The sequence below is a fragment of the Chiloscyllium punctatum genome, chromosome 45, assembly GCF_047496795.1.
Source record: "Chiloscyllium punctatum isolate Juve2018m chromosome 45, sChiPun1.3, whole genome shotgun sequence".
NCBI classification, from domain to species: Eukaryota; Metazoa; Chordata; class Chondrichthyes; order Orectolobiformes; family Hemiscylliidae; genus Chiloscyllium; species Chiloscyllium punctatum.
In genome coordinates, this window is record NC_092783.1 from 51,502,172 (window position 1) to 51,522,131 (window position 19,960).

At 43.1% G+C, this 19,960-nt stretch overlaps 1 protein-coding gene across 1 annotated transcript in view; it reads left to right on the top strand.

Annotated features, from left to right (window-relative positions):
• Positions 1-332: 332 nt before the first annotated feature.
• The window catches only part of LOC140467419 (N-fatty-acyl-amino acid synthase/hydrolase PM20D1-like), a 79,738-nt gene continuing 60,110 nt past the window's right edge, over positions 333-19,960 (top strand). The window contains exon 1 of the mRNA XM_072563762.1: positions 333-765. Within this exon, the coding sequence (XP_072419863.1) occupies positions 465-765 (301 nt within the window). The 5' untranslated portion in view covers positions 333-464. The remainder of the gene's footprint in view (positions 766-19,960) is intronic.

The following is a 19,960-nucleotide window of genomic DNA, read 5'->3' on the forward strand; positions in this document are numbered from 1 at the left end:
ATTAACTCTGCTCTCTGCCCACAGGCAAAAGTGAGGATTCCTGATGAAGGGCTTTTGCCCAAAACGTCGATTTCCCTGCTCCTCGGATGCTACCTGCCCTGCTGTGCTTTTCCAGCACCACTCTAATCTAGTCTCTTGCCCAGAAGTGCTATCAGGGTTTCTCCAGCAACATGTTACATTTTTTGTGTGTGTGTGAGAGAGAAAGAGATGGTGGCAATGAGGGGTGGGCAGTGCTCTGGAATGGGAGGGAGAGAGAGGGTGTGAGATAGCACTGCAGTTCTTTTTCCATTCAAACAGAAACTACACTTCCTCCAGAGCACTGCGGTTGGCAGAGAGAGAGATAGAGAGCTGCGTCTGCACAGAACTGCAGGAGTCCCAGTCTGCCACTACTCACTAGGGAGGAGAAAGAGGAGGTAGGGGGTGGGGGGGGGGAGGTTTGTTTTATTATTACGTTGGAAGGGGAGATGAAAAATACAAAAGGCAAGATTAAAGTCACCCTGATCATCCTGCTAGTTCTGCTGTCTGTGTTTCTAATCTTTCTGAGCGCTTTGTTGATCAGGACCTACACGTTCAGCGCAGCCGGCAACCAGGACCGCAGCTCCTTTGACACAGTTGTGGCAGGTTTTGCAGCAAACTTCAGCAAGACCGAGAGGACACGACTTCTGGACAATCTGAAAGGGGCACTTCGCATCCCCACTGTGAACCGCGGCGCCACCGACTTTGACAGCTCCTCCCTGGAAGAGTTTGGAAACTTTCTGCCTAAAGGTACCTTGTACTGCTCTGAGCTCGCATGAAGTTGACTTTGAGGGTTACTGAGTCCGGATCCAGTGGATTCCTGGTTAAGGTTTTCTCAGTGTAGGGTTGCTTTTTCTTTTGGGGGCGTCGCTGGGCGAGGAATTTCAGAGATTTCCTCGCTGCCATGGGTGGGTGGGTGGGTTTGCAAGTTACAATAGCCTCCTAAGTTAATGCACTTCAAGGACAACAGAGTACAATGGGGAGTTATAGCCTCGCAATAAATTGAATTTTTGACATTGGTCACTGGCCATAATCTAGTCACATTGTCATTATTAATGAGTTTAGCTTTAAATTCCAGAGTTTTTATCAATTCAATTCAAATTCCAGTTGCTGGCACAGTTGGATTAGAATCTGTGTCCCCAGAATAATAGCCCCTGGAAGGCTGATCCAGTTACTTAAACAGCCATCTCTCCCTCAGTCTTTTTTTTTGCTCAAATTGGAACCTCTGGGATCATTTCTGAGTGCAAGAGCTCATAAATAAGTTAAGGTCAGCGTGTAAAGTAAGAAAAATTGAATTGCTTACACCTTTGTGCAAGGCATTATGCTGATGGTAGGTGTTTTAAATATTTGATTATGTTGGGAAAATGTAATTGAATGTATGACTGGGGCGGACGTCTGACTGGGTGCCAGCTGCAAACATGAATATGCACAATTACAAGTATAATTGTAGATTATGGGCAGAGCAGAGACTAATTATACTTTGCTAAGACAATGTTTAATGTAATGATAATGCTCAATGTTTTTTTTTACATGCTCTGGCTGACTCATGCTGGGTTTGGTTGAACTGACATCCAACCAAACCTCACATGACAGCCATCACAATGAGTCCATGTCCCCAGTCCCTTAATTTCCATGTCACAATTTCCTAAAGCAGTGACCAGGACCCTGTGGGATTAAGCTCCAAGGCAGCATTGGCCAAGCCTTCACTTTCCCCTTCTCTAATGGTGTCTCCTCCTCTCCCAACCTCACCACCCACCCAGGTGTTGTGACTGTTTTCAAACCTCGAAATGGAGCCACAAAGGGAAAACATTTGGGAAAGGCTGCTGTAACTGGAAATTGCTAAGAGTTTCTCAATCATCCTATGTTGGTGCATTTAGTGTTTTCAAAATCTTAGCTAACTGGTGTCAGAGAACAGATCTTTCGTGCTCTCTGTGAAGCTCTACGCCAGCAGCAGGTTCTTTTCTCATCTGCTGTTCCTTTCGATCACATTATTCAACTTTCGTGCAACACATTTTTCTAAAATGGGATGCCCACCAGGTTCTTGGCTTGCGCTCTATCACTAATGGACATCAGTAACTGGCCTGGGAGAGAGCATAAGTCAACTACTATGGAGAAGATTATAAAGCAGAAAATCAGAGGAAGTATTTAATAACACAATAAGTTGCTAAGCAATATGAAAGGAAAATTACAAAAAACATTATAATAACAAAATATTAAATTGGGAGAGATTCTAACAATAATTTCTAAGGACATTTCTAGGCAGCTATTCAATGAAGTACCTAGGAATAGTTAAGTACCAATAAGAATAGGGTCCATAATACCATTCCAATACTATTGGACAGCATAGAAACAATTCCTCTGCTTTACAACAGACATATTTGCGGAGCCAGTGCCTGTGTATTTCTGGCAGCTTCTGTGGAGAGGAAACTGTAAACATTTCAGGGCTTCAGAACTTGAAAGGTCACTGGACTATTTTCTCTCCACAGATGCCAGACCTATTGAGTTTCTCCAACAACTATTGTTTTTATTTCAGATCTCCAGCCTCCGTGGGTCTTTGTTTTATTTTATTTCTGTTTGCTAAAATCCAACAGGAATTTAAGCACCTCTGAGCTATTGCAGTGAACCATTCAGCTCAATTGTTGTAGAGTGAAATCCTTGACCCGTCCTTCCTTCAACACAAATGGTCCCAATTCAATTTCCAACAAACCTCTGCAATGCCACACTCCTTTCCCTGCCACAATGTCTGATTGTTCCATTTTCTGATTGATTTTCACTGCCATTTCCAACTCCGTACTAATATTCTTTTTTACTATTTCAATTCTGTGACAGCACAAAGTATCTGTACCTCGGCACACACTACCTAATATAGTGCCGAGAGGTGACCTTACAAATTTTTCACTGCACTCAATAGAGTGCATGTGACAGTAAAGGCTATTCTATTCTATTTCATCAGATGCTGCTGCCTCAGTCCCCAATAGATTCTGATCCATTCGGGTGGAAGCCAGGCATAACCAATCAAGCAAGAATCCCTTTCAGAAAAGCAGGTGTAAAGATGTAGAAGTCTTTTACGGATTAGAAGATGATGGAGGAGAAATCTCCATCTGTGAAAGGCAGGAAAATATCTTATAAACAACATTAAAATAGGGGGAAATTGTGTCCATTTGGTAGGTTTGAAATCGTTAAAGGTTATGGCCATGCAGAAGTACCATGCTATAGTTAGAATAGACTTTTAGGGTAAATTAACCAACACTATCATTAAAATTGTTCTTATTTTACACTGACAGCATTTTGAATTCAGTTTTTGACTACTTGCATTCATTTGAAAAACACATGCTGATTTAGCTCATCTGTGATCATCCAATGAGGCAGTGTGGTTTTATTTTCTGCAAACGTTATTAAATTACACAAAACATACCCAATCATCACGCTTTCCCCTGTCACTCAGCTGAAACTTATAGGACCTATTTATTACCGACTAGCTTCTTCTTGAAAACTCGTCAGGTATCTGTACTTTGTTGATGAATGTAGATCTTACATGATATTACAAGTAAATTTTAAGCAATTGTTTATTTAGACATTATTAAATTTCTAATTGATTAGATTCACTACAGTGTGGAATTAGGCTATTTGGCCCAACCAGTGCACACCAACCCACCCACCCAGACGTATTTCCCTCTGACTAATGCACCTAACACTATGGCAATTTAGCATGGCCAATCCATCTGACTTGCACATCTTTGGACTGTGGGAGGAAACCGGAGCACCCACAGGAAACCCTGCAGACATGGGGAGAATGTGCAAACTCCACACAGACAGTCACCCAAGGCTGGAATCAAACCCAGGTCCCATTCCAGCCTTTTATTTGGGTTTTTCTGTCACTGCAAATAAGCTGTTACTATTTTAATGTACAAATAATGTCAGGAACATGAAGGGGGAGAGAGAATGAAATTTTAAGCAGGAAGTCAGTCAATAGTCAACACAAAAGGCAGAACAAACTTGGTCTCATGCTAAATGGGCAAGGTGAATATAGGAGAAGCTTTATGGATGTGATATAATTGGATTTCTAAAAGGCATTTCATAAGGTGTCACATCAAAGGTCACCACACAAAGTAACATCTCATGTGGTATGTAATGACATTAACACCAGATAGTAGATTGTTTAGCTAATAAGAAGGGGTGCAGTTGAGAAACTGGGCTATGTTCAAGTTGGCAAGCTTTAGTATGCCACAAGGAGTAGTATTGATGCCTCAGCTACAGACATTTCCAACTTAATGAGCAATAAATTATGGCAATAGTCATCGCGTGAACTAATAACAAAATTGAATGACTTGGATGAAGGGACTGAATTGATAATACTGACATTAGCAGGTGACACAAAGGTAACTAAGAAGTATGTTATCATGAGCACATAGTCTCTGTGAAGGGATTTGGACAGGTTAACTCACAGGCAAAACATTGGCAGGCAGAGCAAAATGTGGAATGCAGCAAGCACACAAAAACAGAATGTTATTTATATTGAGCAAGATTGTACATAGGGATCTGGGTGTCCTCTTACATGAATCACAAAGGTGCAGCAAGGATTAGGAAGGCACATGGAATGATGCCATTTATTAACGGGGAAATTGAGGATAAAAGTGGGAGAATGTTACTACAGTTGCACTGGAACTTGGTGAAGGAACATCAGAAGTACTATGTACAGTGGTCTTTTTCCTTGAGAAGAATATATTTTCATTATAATGGGGGTAATATTGTTCAGTGAAGGTTAATTCAACTGACTCTTGGCATGATGGGGATATCTGATGAGGAAAATGTGAGCAGTTTGAATCCATACTGATGAGGGTTTAGAAGAATGAAAAGTTTTTTTTGAAACAATAAAATCCTGAGGAGACTTGATGGAGTTAAGGTATCCCCTTATGGATCCGGCTAAAATTCGGAGTAAAGGTTTAAAAATTAGAGATCCCTTTCTTTTAAGACTGTGATGAGGAACTACATTTTCTGAGGTTCACTAGTCTATGGAAATCTCTTCCTCGGTGAGCAGGGGAAGCTTATAATATGTTGGAGCCTGTAGCCAGAGATACCGAAAATAGGCGGTCAAGTGTATGGTTGGCACACAGTGTGTTGAACTCACTAATTTGCGATGACAGTATTCTGTATTCCAGCAAAGTGTGAAGGAATTCTTTCCTCCAGTCTTCTTCCCATCATTCATGGTCCACCTTCCATCTGAAGAAGACATCTTCCTAACAAGAATTTCCCTCTATGTCTCCAAACACTTGTTAATATAATTTAATTCTAGGGCTCAAAGTGGCCCCAAAGTCAATCACTTGTTTGAAGTATTCTAACCAATGCGTACAGGTCAGGTACCCCAGAACACTGGATGGTCACCTTTCCTGTCCATCCCCTCAGCTTGAGGTCACATTTTAGTTTACCTTGTGCTGATATTGAATGTATTCAAAACTGAGTGAGTTAGAGCTTTGATTACCAAAAAAGCCAAGGGTTATGGGCATGCAGACAAGAAAATGGAGATGGGTGTTTGGGAATTCATGAAAAGGAAATAATTTTTAACAATCCAGTTGGAGTTTAGTGAGATTGTAGAAGAGTTAAGGTATACATTTGATATATATTTTGATTATCAGAAGGTGTCTTATAAATCTGCAGGCAAGAGGTTGGTAAACAAAATTCATACACAAGGGATTTGGGGAAATGTCCTGATATGGATTGAGAACTGGTTAATGGACAAAAAAGTGGGAAGTCTGAATAAATGGGCCATTTTCACATTGGCATGTCATGACAACTGGTACTATATCTCAAGGATTGTTGCAGGGGTCCCAGCTATTCAGAGTCTTAGTCAATGATTTGGATGTGGGGAAGAAATGTAACATTTCCAGTCTTGCAGATGATACACAACGAGATGAGAGGGTGAGTTGTGAGAAGAATATGAAGACACTTGCAGGGGATTTGGAGAGTCTAAGTGAATGAGCAAAATTCTGGCTGATGGAATACAATGTGGAGAAACATGAGGTTATCCACTTCGGTAAAAAAATAAAAATATGCAAATGGAGAGAGACTGGGAAGTGTTGAACTTCAAAGGGACTTGGGTGTCCTTGTTCATGAGTTATTGAAAGTTAACATACAAGTGCAACAGACAAATAAGTAAGCAAATGATATGCTGGACTTGTTACAAGTGGATTTAAGGATAGGACGGCAACTACGTAAACAACAGAAAGAACTGTAGATACTGGAAATCAGAAGCAAAAGCAGAAATTGCTGGAAAACTCAGCTGGCCTAGCAGCATCTGTGGAGAGAAACCAGAGTTAACATTTTGGATCTAGTGACACATCTTCAGAACACTTCTGAAGGGTCACTGGACTCAAAGCATTAACTCGAATTTCACTGCAATTATGTAGATCCTTGGTGAGACTACACCGAAAGTATTGTAAGCAATTTTTCTCTGTTTCCCTAAAGAAAAACAGACTTGCCATAGAAGGAAAGCAACAAAGGTTCACCAAATAATGTCTGGGATGGAGGAACTGTCCCATGCAAAAATATTAAATAGATTGGGCCTTTAATTCTCTGGAGTTGAGAAGAGCGAGGTGATTTTATTCTAGTATGTCGAGATCTTACAGGACTCAACATGGTAGATGCAGGAAGGATACCTCCCCCACCTTCCGCCCCCCCCCCCCCCCCCCCCCCCCCCCCCCCGCCACCCATCCCCGGTTTGGGGTGATCTACAATCAAGTGCCAAAGTCTCAGATAAGGGGTAGCCCATTTGGGACTGATGAGGAATTTCTTCACTCAGGGTGGTGAATCTTTGGAATTGTCTAGCCCAGAGGGCTTGCAAGACTTACTTGTTGACTATGAGATAAAAATGTCTACATGTTAAAGAACATTAGGAATACACGGATGGTGCAGGAAAATAATGTTGAAGTCAAAGATCAGCTATAGTCTCACTGAATAGTGGAGTGCGTTCAAAGGTTTGAATAGCCTACTCTTGCATTACTTTGTAATATTCAAATGTTAAGGCCTGAATCAGATCAGTCATTATTCTTTTGATCATGGGGCAGAGGGCTCAATGTTACAAATTATCTATTTCCCTTCCTAATTTTTATGTTCAATTTTTTTTGTCCATTCCAAAGAAACTCCGATAGGTGATGGATGTTGATTAAATTTAATGCACAGGTCTGGTCTGTATACAAGGAGGCCAAGTCCATGTAGAACAAACGCTGACCCCGACGTAACAAGTCTATGTAATGCAACAAGCATTACCCCATATAGTGTACAGCCCCACTTTTCTTTCAGTAAATCTATTTGTTGTCATGTAACATCGTAAGGATGTATAGAAATCATGAGCTTTTTTGAAGTTTTCACTAGTTTTTCAAACTGGCAGGTATGGGAATGTTTTATACCTCTCCTAACCCAAAGCTCATGTGATAGAACATTTTGTTTCAGCAAGGCTTTCTGTTTGCATAATTTGAAGTTTTCCACTTGAAGCGTGAACATGAAAAATCATGGAAAGTGTTTGACATATTTTTACCAGCTGGTTTTAGTAAATTGACATCCTTTTGACTAAACATTGAAATTTTTGAACAACAAAGAAAAGCAGATAGAGACGCCAAAAGAGGTCCTGATCAAATTTGATTATGCTTTGTTTAGACTGTACTTGTAATACAAAACTCATCTCTGCTGGCCGGAATCTAGAGAGTATTCAAATCTCTGGAGTTAGTGCCGAGGGGCAGTACAAGGTCTGATCAGCCGAATCTGCTCTGAGTCATGAAGGAAGACTGGAGGGGCAGTTATTGGGAGCACTGGGGGAGGAGAGAATCATGCAGCTTTGATTTGCATGTTTTTGGACGTAGAACAATAAGTTGGATAAGTTTTGCCTTGTATCCTTGAATCCTGCACGTAGTTTGCAAGTGGCTGTCCAGGCTGCTTCCCCCCCAAAAAAATTAGAGCCATAGAGTTTTTAGAGGAGAGACAGAGACTCTTCGACCCATCTGTGATCAAGCATCCATTGATTCAAATACCATTTTCCAGCACGATAGCTTTGTACCCCTGTAACAATTAGTAAAACAGTATGCGAATGGAAATGTAACATGGATAGAATGCTGCACAAATTCTATTCACTTCACCCACTTTGTCTGAGGCTGTTGCTTCCTCTGGAGCCTGTCTGCAGGCATTACAGCTCAGCATTCACTTAGAATCCAGCTCATAAGCAGAAAATCATTTAATTATTCAAGCAATAATTGATGTTTCCATCAGGCAACATCTGACTCTTCCCTCAATGGTGAAATGGGCTCAAGGGGCAGAATAGCCTACTCCTCTGCTCTTCTTTTTATATTCTAAAGTTAAGGCCAGAATCAGATCAGCTCCTGAATAGGGCAGGAAGCTCAAGGTGACAAATTACCTACTCCTGCTCCTAGATTTTGTGTTCAATTTTTTTATCCTTCTCTAGGAGCTATCTAATGGGTGGCACGGTGGCTCAGTGGTTAGCACTGCTGCCTCACAGCACCAGGGTCCCAGGTTCAATTCCAACCTTATGACTATCTGTGTGGAGTTTGCACATTCTCCCCGTGTCTGCATGGGTTTCCTCCAGGTGCTCCAGTTTCCTCCCACAGTCCAAAGATGTGCAGGTCAGGTGAATTGGCCATGCTAAATTGCCCAGAGTGTTAGGTGCATTAGTCAGAGGGAAATGGGACTGGGTGGGTTATTCTTCGAAGGTCGGTGTGGACTTGTTGGGCTGAAGGGCTTGTTTCCACACTGTTCAGAATCTAATCTTTGAAGGTGGTGTGCATTGAACAGAAATATGAAGATGGACCAAATGGTTGTAACTAGGTAAAAACAATGACTGCAGATGCTGGAAACCAAATTCTGGATTAGTGGTGCTGGAAGTGCACAGCAGTTCAGGCAGCATCCAAGGAGCTTTGAAATCGGCGTTTCGGGCAAAAGCCCTTCATCAGGAATAAAGGCAATGAGCCTGAAGTGTGGAGAGATAAGCTAGAGGAGGGTGGGGGTGGGGGTGGGGGTGGGGAGAGAGTAGCATAGAGTACAATGGGTGAGTGGGGGAGGGGATGAAGGTGATAGGTCAGGGAGGAGAGGGTGGAGTGGATAGGCAGGTAGGACAAGTCCGGACAAGTCATGGGGTCAGTGCTGAGCTGGTAGTTTGGAACCAGGGTGAGGTAGGGGAAGGGGAAATGAGGAAACTGTTGAAGTCCATCTTTTCCACCTATCCACTCTACCCTCTCCTCCCTGACCTATCACCTTCATCCCCTCCCCCACTCACCTATTGTACTCCATGCTACTTTCTCCCCACCCCCACCCTCCTCTAGCTTATCTCTCCACGCTTCAGGCTCTCTGCCTTTATTCCTGATGAAGGTCTTTTGCCCGAAACGTCGATTTCGAAGCTCCTTGGATGCTGCCTGAACTGCTGTGCTCTTCCAACACCACTAATCTAAATGGTTATAACTGTCATACGATCTTGTGCCAGGAAGCAGTGTAGATATTTGCCTATTTTTACGATCTTCTGAAGTCCATATTTTGTTAACTGTCCCAAAAGATAATCTCTTTCACTTTCATACTACTTTTGGAACCTCATGCTCTGGAAAGAAACATTCATTTTTCAGAAAAGGCAGCCAAAATAAAAACAAAACTTGATGGAGATTGAAGGGTGGTGTGTTCGAACAAACATTATAATTGGGTGGTGGGTGAGACCCAGCTGTCTTTAATTCCCAGAAGTCTAATCTATTCTATTAAGCAATAACAGTGAATGAGTCTTTGAATGTGCAATTAAAAGGCATAATGTTCTTAGAGTCAAAGAGGTATACAGCATGGTAACATTTGTCCATGTTGACCACATTTTCTCAACTAAACTAACCCTATTTGCCTGCATTTGCTTCATGTGTCTCTAAACCTTTCCTATCCATGTACCTGTCTAAATGTCTTTTAAAGCTGAAAATGTGTTGCTGGAAAAGCATCAGGTCAGGCCACATCCAAGGAGCAGGAGAATTGACGTTTCGGGCATGAGCCCTTCTTCAGGAATGAGGAAAGTGTGCCAAGCAGGCTAAGGTAAAAGGTAGGGAGGAGGGACTTGGGGGATGGGCGTTGGAAATGCGATAGGTGGAAGGAGGTTAAGGTGAGGGTGATGGGGCGGAGTGGGGGTGGGGGCGGAGAGGTCAGGAAGAAGATTGCAGGTTAGGAAGGTGGTGCTGAGTTCGAGGGTTGGGACTGAGACAAGGTGGGGGGAGGGGAATTGAGGAAATTGGAGAAATCTGAGTTCATCCCTTGTGGTTGGAGGGTCTGCAATATCCTCCCAGACGTGGTCGACGATGCCCTCCACCGCATCTCCTCCACTTCCCGCTCCTCCGCCCTTGAGCCCCGCCCCTCCAATCGCCACCAGGACAGAACCCCACTGGTCCTCACCTATCACCCCACCAACCTCCATATACATCGTATCATCCGTCATCATTTCCGCCACCTCCAAACGGACCCCACCACCAGGGATATATTTCCCTCCCCTCCCCTATCAGCATTCCGAAAAGACCACTCCCTCCATGACTCCCTCGTCAGGTCCACACCCCCCACCCAACATAACATCCACTCCCGGCACCTTCCCCTGCAACTGCAAGAAATGCAAAACTTGCGCCCACATCTCACTCCTTACTTCCCCCCAAGGGATCCTTCCATATCCACCACAAATTCATCTGCACCTCCACACGCATCATTTACTGCATCCGCTGCACCCGATGTGGCCTCTTCTATATTGGGGAGACAGGCCGCCTACTTGCGGAACGTTTCAGAGAACACCTCTGGGACACCCGGACCAACCAACCCAACCACCCCGTGGCTCAACACTTCAACTCCCCCTCCCACTCCACCAAGGACATGCAGGTCCTTGGACTCCTCCATCGCCAGACCATAGCAACACGACGGCTGGAGGAAGAGCGCCTCATCTTCCGCCTAGGAACCCTCCAACCACAAGGGATGAACTCAGATTTCTCCACTTTCCTCATTTCCCCTCCCCCCACCTTGTCTCAGTCCCAACCCTCGAATTCAGCACCACCTTCCTAACCTGCAATCTTCTTCCTGACCTCTCCGCCCCCCACCCCCACTCCGGCCTATCACCCTCACCTTAACCTCCCATCACCTATCACATTTCCAACACCCCTCCCCCAAGTCCCTCCTCCCCACCTTTTATCTTAGCCTGCTTGGCACACTTTGCTCATTCCTGAAGAAGGGCTCATGCCCGAAAAATCGATTCTCCTGCTCCTTGGATGCTGCCTGACCTGCTGCGCTTTTCCAGCAACACATTTTCAGCTCTGATCTCCAGCATCTGCAGTCCTCACTTTCTCCGAAATGTCTTTTAAATGTTGTAATTGTACCTGCCTCTACCATGTCCAGTTAACAATGAGTATAAGTGGGGGTCAGTAAATGCCTGCTAGTGAAGGACATTTAAGCAGTGTTACTCTAAAAGAACACAGCTCCAAATAGAAGAAAAGAATATGTAAAGACACAGGTAAATTTGGGAGGAAAATACTTCTTGAACAGGTCTTTTGCATGATCTGGGCTTCGTACAAATAGGTGCTGCTGGTACTATAAAGACACCTCATATTAATTGTTTTGCTGACTTTTCAGCTGCATGAGAAGATTGAGCCTGGAGCTATCAGACAGCACAGGACTGTAAGTCACCAGAGGTGACCAGCACTTTCACTGACTGGAGGGTGGAGAGGCAGCATTTCAGCATCTTGTCACCCTCTCATGTGAGAGTTTCTCGCAATCTGTATCTGACCATGCCTTACCCACCTCTCCTATCATCCCCCTCTGGAGAAATCTGAGTTCATCCCTTGTGGTTGGAGGATTCCTAGGCGGAAGATGAGGCGCTCTTCCTCCAGCCGTCGTGTTGCTATGGTCTGGCGATGGAGGAGTCCAAAGGACCTGCATGTCCTTGGTGGAGTGGGAGGGGGAGTTGAAGTGTTGAGCCACGAGGTGGTTGGGTTAGTTGGTCTGGGTGTCCCAGAGATCTGTGGGTCTGCTCCAATATCTGCAAAGCACCTTGTAACATTTTTCTCCGTGCTGTACGTGAAGATATTGCTAATAATGCAGTTGCTGGAAAAGCTGTGTGCTCGTGCCAAGTTTCCACAGGCTAGACATGTTCCTAATCAGGATTCCAGATGATGTAGGAAACCATTTTGTAGGATTTACTGACGGATGTGTTGAAGTAACATCAAAGAGAGCCTCGGCCAAAGGGTAGCAAAGGAAATTTAAAATGCAGCTCAGGAAGTATCTGTGGGTGGGGTGACACATTATCTTGAAAATGTTACCCTAGGGTTTCCTTAGCTTCTAATTACACATAAATTGGGTAGTGAAGTGAGGAAGAGGAAGTTTACTTACAGCAAATAGTCAAAATGTTGAATAAGTCAACTTCTCAAAACTCTAGAGACATGCTAAATGTCTGATTGTTGCTAAGGTTACTTAGAATTTGCAAAGGAACTATGTTTTGAAACGAACTACATCCTGTAAGTGAACTGAAAGTTACAATTTCAAAAGCAAAGCATTGCAAAATTGTCACTTTTTTTAACTTTATCTATTAATTCCATGAGTATTTATTCTGAAATAAATAAGTGAATTGCCATCGCTTTAACATATTTTATAAATGGAAGTTTAATAATGGTTAACAACTTCTAAACAACCTTTTAGCTTCATAAGTCAAACAAGATAATGGAATGGTTTTCTTCAATATTAAAGATTGATGGATGCTCTGTTAGAACGCAAAGGAACTAAGTCTTTATAAAGGTAAAAGCTTTTATTTATAGACACATTACATAATATACATTTTCAATTACAAAGTTCATATGCTCTTGTATACTTTGTTTTGCAAAATATTAAATACAATTAACAAGTGATATCACTCAAAACAGTACAGTAAAAAAATATCTCAAAGGAAAATTTCAAAGTTTATAGTAGTAATTGGGGTTTGGGTGCTGATGATGAACCACAGTCCCAGTGTATTCACCATAGAATCCCTACAGTGCGGAAAGAGACCATTCAGCCCCTTGAGTCTACACCGACCCTCTGAAGAGCATCACACCCGTCAACCCTATCCCCGTAAACCCACATTTACCTTGGGTAATCCATCAAGCGTTCATAACCCTGGACAATACGGAATAATTTAGTAAGGCCAATGCACCTAACTTGCACATCAATGGACTGTGGGAGGAAACCGGAGCACCCAGTGGAAACCCATGCAGACACAGAGAGAATGTACAAACTCCACACAGAATCAAACCTGGGTCCCTGGCACTTTGTGGCAGCATGCTAGCTACTGAGCCACCATGCTTACCAGAGTACTACCACTCATGACAGATCTCAAGTGTGCCAGGGAGACACTGTCCCCTTTCTAGGGAAACCTCAATGCAAATGTTACCACAGAAGACAGGCGATCAGACCTGGTTCAGGAGCAGACCCATAGGAGGACTTTCCATCGCTTTCTTTTACTGTCTATTCACAGGATGAGAGCATTGTTTGCCCCCAACGCCTCATCTTCACCATGGGCATCCATTCCCTATCTACATCCATCCCCATGGCAAAAGCCTCCAAGCCCTCTGTTTCTTCCTCTCCTGCCAACCCAACCAGTATCCCTCCACTGAAACATTCATTCAATTGGCGGAACTGGTCCTCACCCTCAACAACGTCTCCTTTGAATCCTCCCACTTCCTTCAGACCAAAGGGGTATCCATGGGCACTCACATGGGCCTCAGCCATGCCTGCCTCTTCATAGGATATGTAGAACAGTCCATCTTCCGCAGTTACACTGGTACCATCGTCCACATTTTCCTCCGTTATATCGATGACTGTATCGGCACTACCTCGTGCTCCAACAAGGAGGTTGAACAGTTCATCAACTTCACAAACACCTTCCACCCTGACTTTGAGTTCACCTGGACCATCTTGGACACTTCCCTCCCCTTCCTGGACCTCTCTGTGACTAACACAACATGACATCTACTTCAAATCCACCAACTGCCACAGGTATATGGAACACATCTCCTCCCACCACCCCTCCTGGAAAAATGCTATCCCTTATTCCCAAATCCTCTGCCACCACCATATCTGCTCCCTGGAAGAGCAATTCCATTCCAGGACATCCTAGCTGGCCTTTTATTTCAAGGACCGCAATTTTCCCTCCCTCATGATCAACATGCCCTCCAGTACATCTCCTCCACTTTCCGCACCTCTGCCCTTTAACCCCACTCTTCCAACTGCAAGAGGGATAAAACCCCCTGCTCCTTCCACCCCAGTAATCTTTGGATATGACACATTATCCTCCGCCATTTCCATCACCTACAGTCATGCCCAACCAGCAGAGATATTTCCCTCCATACCCCATTCTGCAGAGACCATTCCCTCCATGACCCTCTTGTTAGGTTCATGCCATCCACCAACCCACCCTCCACTCCCCGGCCCCTTCCCTTGCCGTCGCAAGAAGCGGAAAACCTGCATCCGCACCTCCCCCCTCCCTCCAATACACCAAAAGATCCTTCGACATCTGGCAGAGATTTTCTTGCACATCCAAACACCTCATCTGCTCTGTCCATTGCTCTCGACATGATCTCCTCTACATTGGGGACTCAGGACACCAATTCACAGAATGGTTCAGGGAATATCTCTGGGACACACGCACCAACAATCCCACTGCCCTCTAACTGACCACTTCAACTCCCCTTCCCACTCCTCCAAGCATGTGCAAATCCTGGGCCTCCTGCACCGCTAAATCCAAGCCACCTGATGCCTGGAGGAAGAACACTTCACCTTCCGCCTTGGGACCCTCCAAACACACAGCATCAACGTCGACATCACCAGTTTCCAAATCTCCCCTACCCCCTCATCCCAGATACTACCCTCTAACTCAACTCCGCCCTCTTGACCTGACCTACCTGCACATCTTCCATCCCACTTATCCGCTCCATCCTCCACTCAGACCTATCACCATCACCCCCACCTGCATCCATCTATCACCTTCCCAGCTACCTTCATCCCCATCCCCACACTCACCCTCCTATTAATTTCCTAGCCCCATTTCACCCACTTCCGCCATATTCCTGATGAAGGACTTATGCCCGAAATGTCAACTCTCCTGCTCCTCAGGTTCTGCCTGATCTGCTGTGCTTTTCCAGCGCCACATGTTTCGACATTGCTGGCTAAGCCAGCATTCATTTCCCAGAGGGCAGTTGAGAGTCAACCACGTTGCTATGGGTCTGGGATCACAAGTAGGCCAGAACACTTGTGAGCCAGATGGGTTTTTCTCCAACACTCGGCAACAGTTTCATGGTCATCCTTTGATCTTCAATTCCAAAGTTTAAAAGTTGCATTAAAATTCCACCATTTGCCCTCGTAGGATTCGAACCCAGGTCCCCAAAACATACCCTGGGTGTTGGGATTAATTGCCTCCCACTTTGCAGTGGCCAACAGTCAGGAATGTAGGGCTGAAGTGCAGACAGAACCTGAGCAGGAACCACCTCAACTCGTTATTTAGGAACACAAATGAGGATGAATGTACACATGAGAATAAATACTCAGCATCTGAACACTTTTAAAAATGCAATTGATGTGTAATTAAGATACTTTGCAACGTTAGATTCACTGTATTGTCTCTGAACCTTGGAAGAGGGTTCAAATTTCCCTCTCTGCCAAGATACTTAAGACACATAGATATCCAAGGTCTCTTTGGGTAAGCTGTTTTGAAGTTGCAGACTGTGAAGTTTATTATGCCATTCATATCCATATTAGAACAATCTGTGCTAGCATTCCACCTCAATTTGTCAATGAATTTCATAACATGGCAGAATCACAATCTGATTTCACAGTTGAATGATTAGATTAGGTTCCCTACAGAGTGGGAACTGGCCCTTCGGCCCAACAAGTCCACAATGACCCTTCGAAGAGCAACCCACCCAGACACCCCCTCCCTCTGATTAATGCATCGCAATTTACCATGGCCAATTCACCTGGCCTGCACATCTTTGTGACTGTGGGAGGAAACCCACGCAGACAGGGGGAAGAATGTGCAAACGCCACACAGACAGTTGCCCAAGGCTGGAATCGAGCCTGGGACTTTGGCACTGAGAAGCAGCAACGCTAAACACTGCACCACCATGCCACCAGTGTTCATAGCTAATCAAAACAACCTAGTTTCACTTATGCAATTAAACTTGAAAACATGCAATTTTTCAATGGCAGAATGAAATTGAGGAAACGTGATAAGGTTCACTCTGCCGTCATCTTAATAGAGAACCAGTAAACTGTTTGTAAAGTCTGGAATAACATTATGTTCAAGAGTCCATCCTAGAATTATGAAAGAGATACTTTGTATTGGTTTCTGAAAACAAACTCATTTTACTTTGCTGTCTTCAGATTAGGATTAAATGCACGGAAATAACATCTTTAACTTGCCAATGACTAATTCAGTTTTACAATTCAGAAAATGTAGAAGACAGAAGTATTTATATTTCCTTATTTCTATGAAATAGTTGATGGATCTTCCCAGAATCCTTGCCCTTCCTGCTATTGTATGACGAATTTGCGTAAATGCAACATCCTCAGAATGGTGATAAATCCCAACTGATCGTACTTTACGTGAAGTGAGATGAAAAGTTGCATTCCAGCCCAAACTAGAATTGTTTCCTATTTGGTTACCACCCAAGTGCAGAAGGGAGGTTTCTGTTTCGTGTGGCGTGCTGGTCAGTCTCCTGCGGGAGGTCCTTCACTTGCTGCTCGTCACTGGATGAAGCATTTTATCATCCGGTGATGTTACTGTGAAGATCAACATTGACGTCGATCTGTGAAAAGGACAGGCAATTTGACCAAATGTGGCTAAAAGAGAAGGGATGCAGATGGAATAACAAGAAGCAAGCCAAAGACATTCCAAGGCCAGACATGTTCCAGCAGTAATTACTACTTCTGAGTTGAAACTCCTGAAAACAATTAATAGGGTCCAGTTACAGAGCCCTGTTTTTACTTAATGGGCTCTGCTTGTAACTTAATCAATTGGAAAACACAGGTCATTGACGACTGCTGGTTAATTGATAAAATAAAGCCATCAGTGATTTGGCAATAGGGGAGAGAAATTTAGTTGTGTCTAATGGCACTTTTGGTTTCTGTATCTTTTTTAAAAAAAAATTAGCAGAGCATCGTAGTGCTATTGTGGCGCAGTGGCAGTGTCCCTGAGAAAGACTTGGGTTCAAGTCCCACCTACTCTAGAGTTGTGTAGTGATAGCCCTGAACAGACTAATTAGAAAATATCTAACAGAAACTGCTTTGGTGCAGTGGTAATCTCCCTGCCTCTGAGACAGGATACCTGTGTCAAAGTCCCACCTGCTCCAGAGGTGTGCCAAAACATATCTAAAAAGGATGAATTGGAAGATATTTTAGCAAATCCTTCATTGTAGTATAGCTTATTCTTCTAAAGGAAGGGGGAAGCTAAGTTTTGGATTTGTAATTAAATAAGATTTGGTTTTTTTTTGGAGATTTGACATTCCTCTTTTATATATTTTCTCTTTATCCTCTGAACTGGGGAGATTCTAAATCCTTATTTATATTTTTACTTCTTTTCTTTCTTTTATTTAATATAATGCCACCCCCCAACATTACCGCCAAACAGCGGTAGTGCTTATTTTCCCCAGCATCAATGTTGTGTGTGCTGGTGTAGGACACAGAGGAAAAAACATCATGTGCAGAAAACTTTATTCATTTTCCACCACCAGGTAGAAAGGGAACACCCCGAATGGCAGTGACAATCCCTTCTCAATAATGAGCAATGCTAAGTGATCAAAAAAGTAAAAGGGAGGGCAGGGATTAAATCAAAATAGAGTTGGAGGGGGAAATTAAACACTCCACACCCTGTGGTGCCTCCATAAGATTTGTTTTTAAATAATAAGACATCTGAAAGGACTTTTCATCCAATGAAGTACTTGTATCAGGAATGCAGCAAGATTTTAGCATAACAGGCTCCCACAAACAGCAAACTGATAATGTCCAGACGATCTGTTTCTTTCGTTAGGATAAATATTGGCTATCTCACGGTGTATTGCACCGCTGCTGTGCTTCAAGGGAGTATGTCAAGGACAGACGGGTCAAGGCCTCAGTTTAACATGCTGTCCAAAAGATAACATCTTTATTCATTCATTACTGGAATGTCGGACTTTATCTAAGTTCTGTGCTGGGACTGGAACTCATACCCTAATGTCTCAGAGACAGCAGAATTATTAACCAAGAGGCTCACACTGCATCAAAATATAATGTGTGAATATGTGAGTTATATTAAATTAATAACATTCTTTTCTCTCTCCTTTTCCCACAGAAGGTTTTTTTTCATAAATGTAAGACAGCCACTAATGAGTGCAGTGAAGGTTTTAGGGGGACATCTTTAGCCTTTGAATGTTTAAAATGAGGAACTGGCTTAGTAAAATAGTTGAGGTAAATATGGTGGAAGCACAAGGGGAGCACGCATGAGAAAAGAATAGAATGATTGTGAAGAGTGTCAGATGATGCAGGGTATGAGAAAGCTTGTGTCAGCATCAAGACTAAAGTGAACAACTCGGGCCGAATGGCCTGTTTTGTTCCATACATTCTGTGCGACTCTTCAGAGATTTTACAACGTGACACATTTCTTAAAAACTTGTCAAATTATTGTTAACTCTTAATGGTGAGATTATTTTGGAAGTTTAATGTAATTTGAAGTTTGGGTAATGCCACCAGAAGTGCTAAAAAACGCATTTTCCTTCCATCCCCAAAACATCTACCACCATAGAAGGCGGTTTCCTGACTGTGGTGCTCTTCAGCTAAATGCTTGAAAAATAGCAATGGTCTGAATTTTCATTTTGGAATTTTGTTGTACTTCTCCAATCTTGCAACAAAGCACTGGAGTTTCAATCTGTATTCTAATTGGTGTAAGTGGTTTGGTTATATTATAATATTTTGACTTACCCACTTGGCTAGCTGCAGATTTTGATATGATTCTTAATCTTAGATTCACAGAATGAAGCCTATTCAGCCCACCATTATGATATGAGCTTTTGGACAAAACTCAGCTGCTCTTTCCCCTTATTTACATCTTAATTATAAATTCAGTGCCCTTTCATATCTTAATAGATTTATAAACATATTAAGTTTTTCATGTAAGCTGTACTGCCCTGCTAGAAGAAGGATGTTATTAAACTGGATAGGGCACAAAAGAGATTTACAAGGATGTTACCAAGATTGGAGGGTCTGAATTATAAGGTGAATAGGCTGGGATATTTTTTCTTGGAGTGTAGAAGGCTGAGGGGTGATCTTATAGAGGTTTATAAAATCATGAGCGGTATAGGTAAAATGAATAGCCAAGATAGGGGAATCCAAAACTAGGTGAGAGAGGAAAGATTTAAAAGGGACCTGAGGGGCAAATTTTCACACAGAGGGTGGTGCATACATGGAACGAGCTGCCAGAGGAAGTGACAGAGGCGAGTACAGTGATAACATTTTAAAGATATTTGGACAGGTACATGGATAGGAAAGCTTTAGAGGGACATGGGCCAAACAAAGTCAACTGGGACTAGTTCAGTTTAGGAAATCTGGTTAGTATAGACAAGTTGGGCCGATGGGCCTGTGTCTGTGCCAAATGCCCCTATACAGATTGTTATGCTATAACGCGCATTTTGCTAATGCAAATTCACTACAATACAATTGATGAACTGAGGACACTGTTTCTGTAGCATTTAAAGTTTGTATTGGTTATAATGTGATTCTGGCCCCATTAGTTTAAATGGTGCTGCTATTACACGATTTTCTTTTAACATGGGTTTGCACAAGAACGTAACTACCGTGTGAAAGCAGAACTGACTGTATTAAAGTATAAATTTATATATTTGTGCTTCATGCCCACTCTGTTGTCAAGACAATTTTATTTACTTTCATTTGGAAA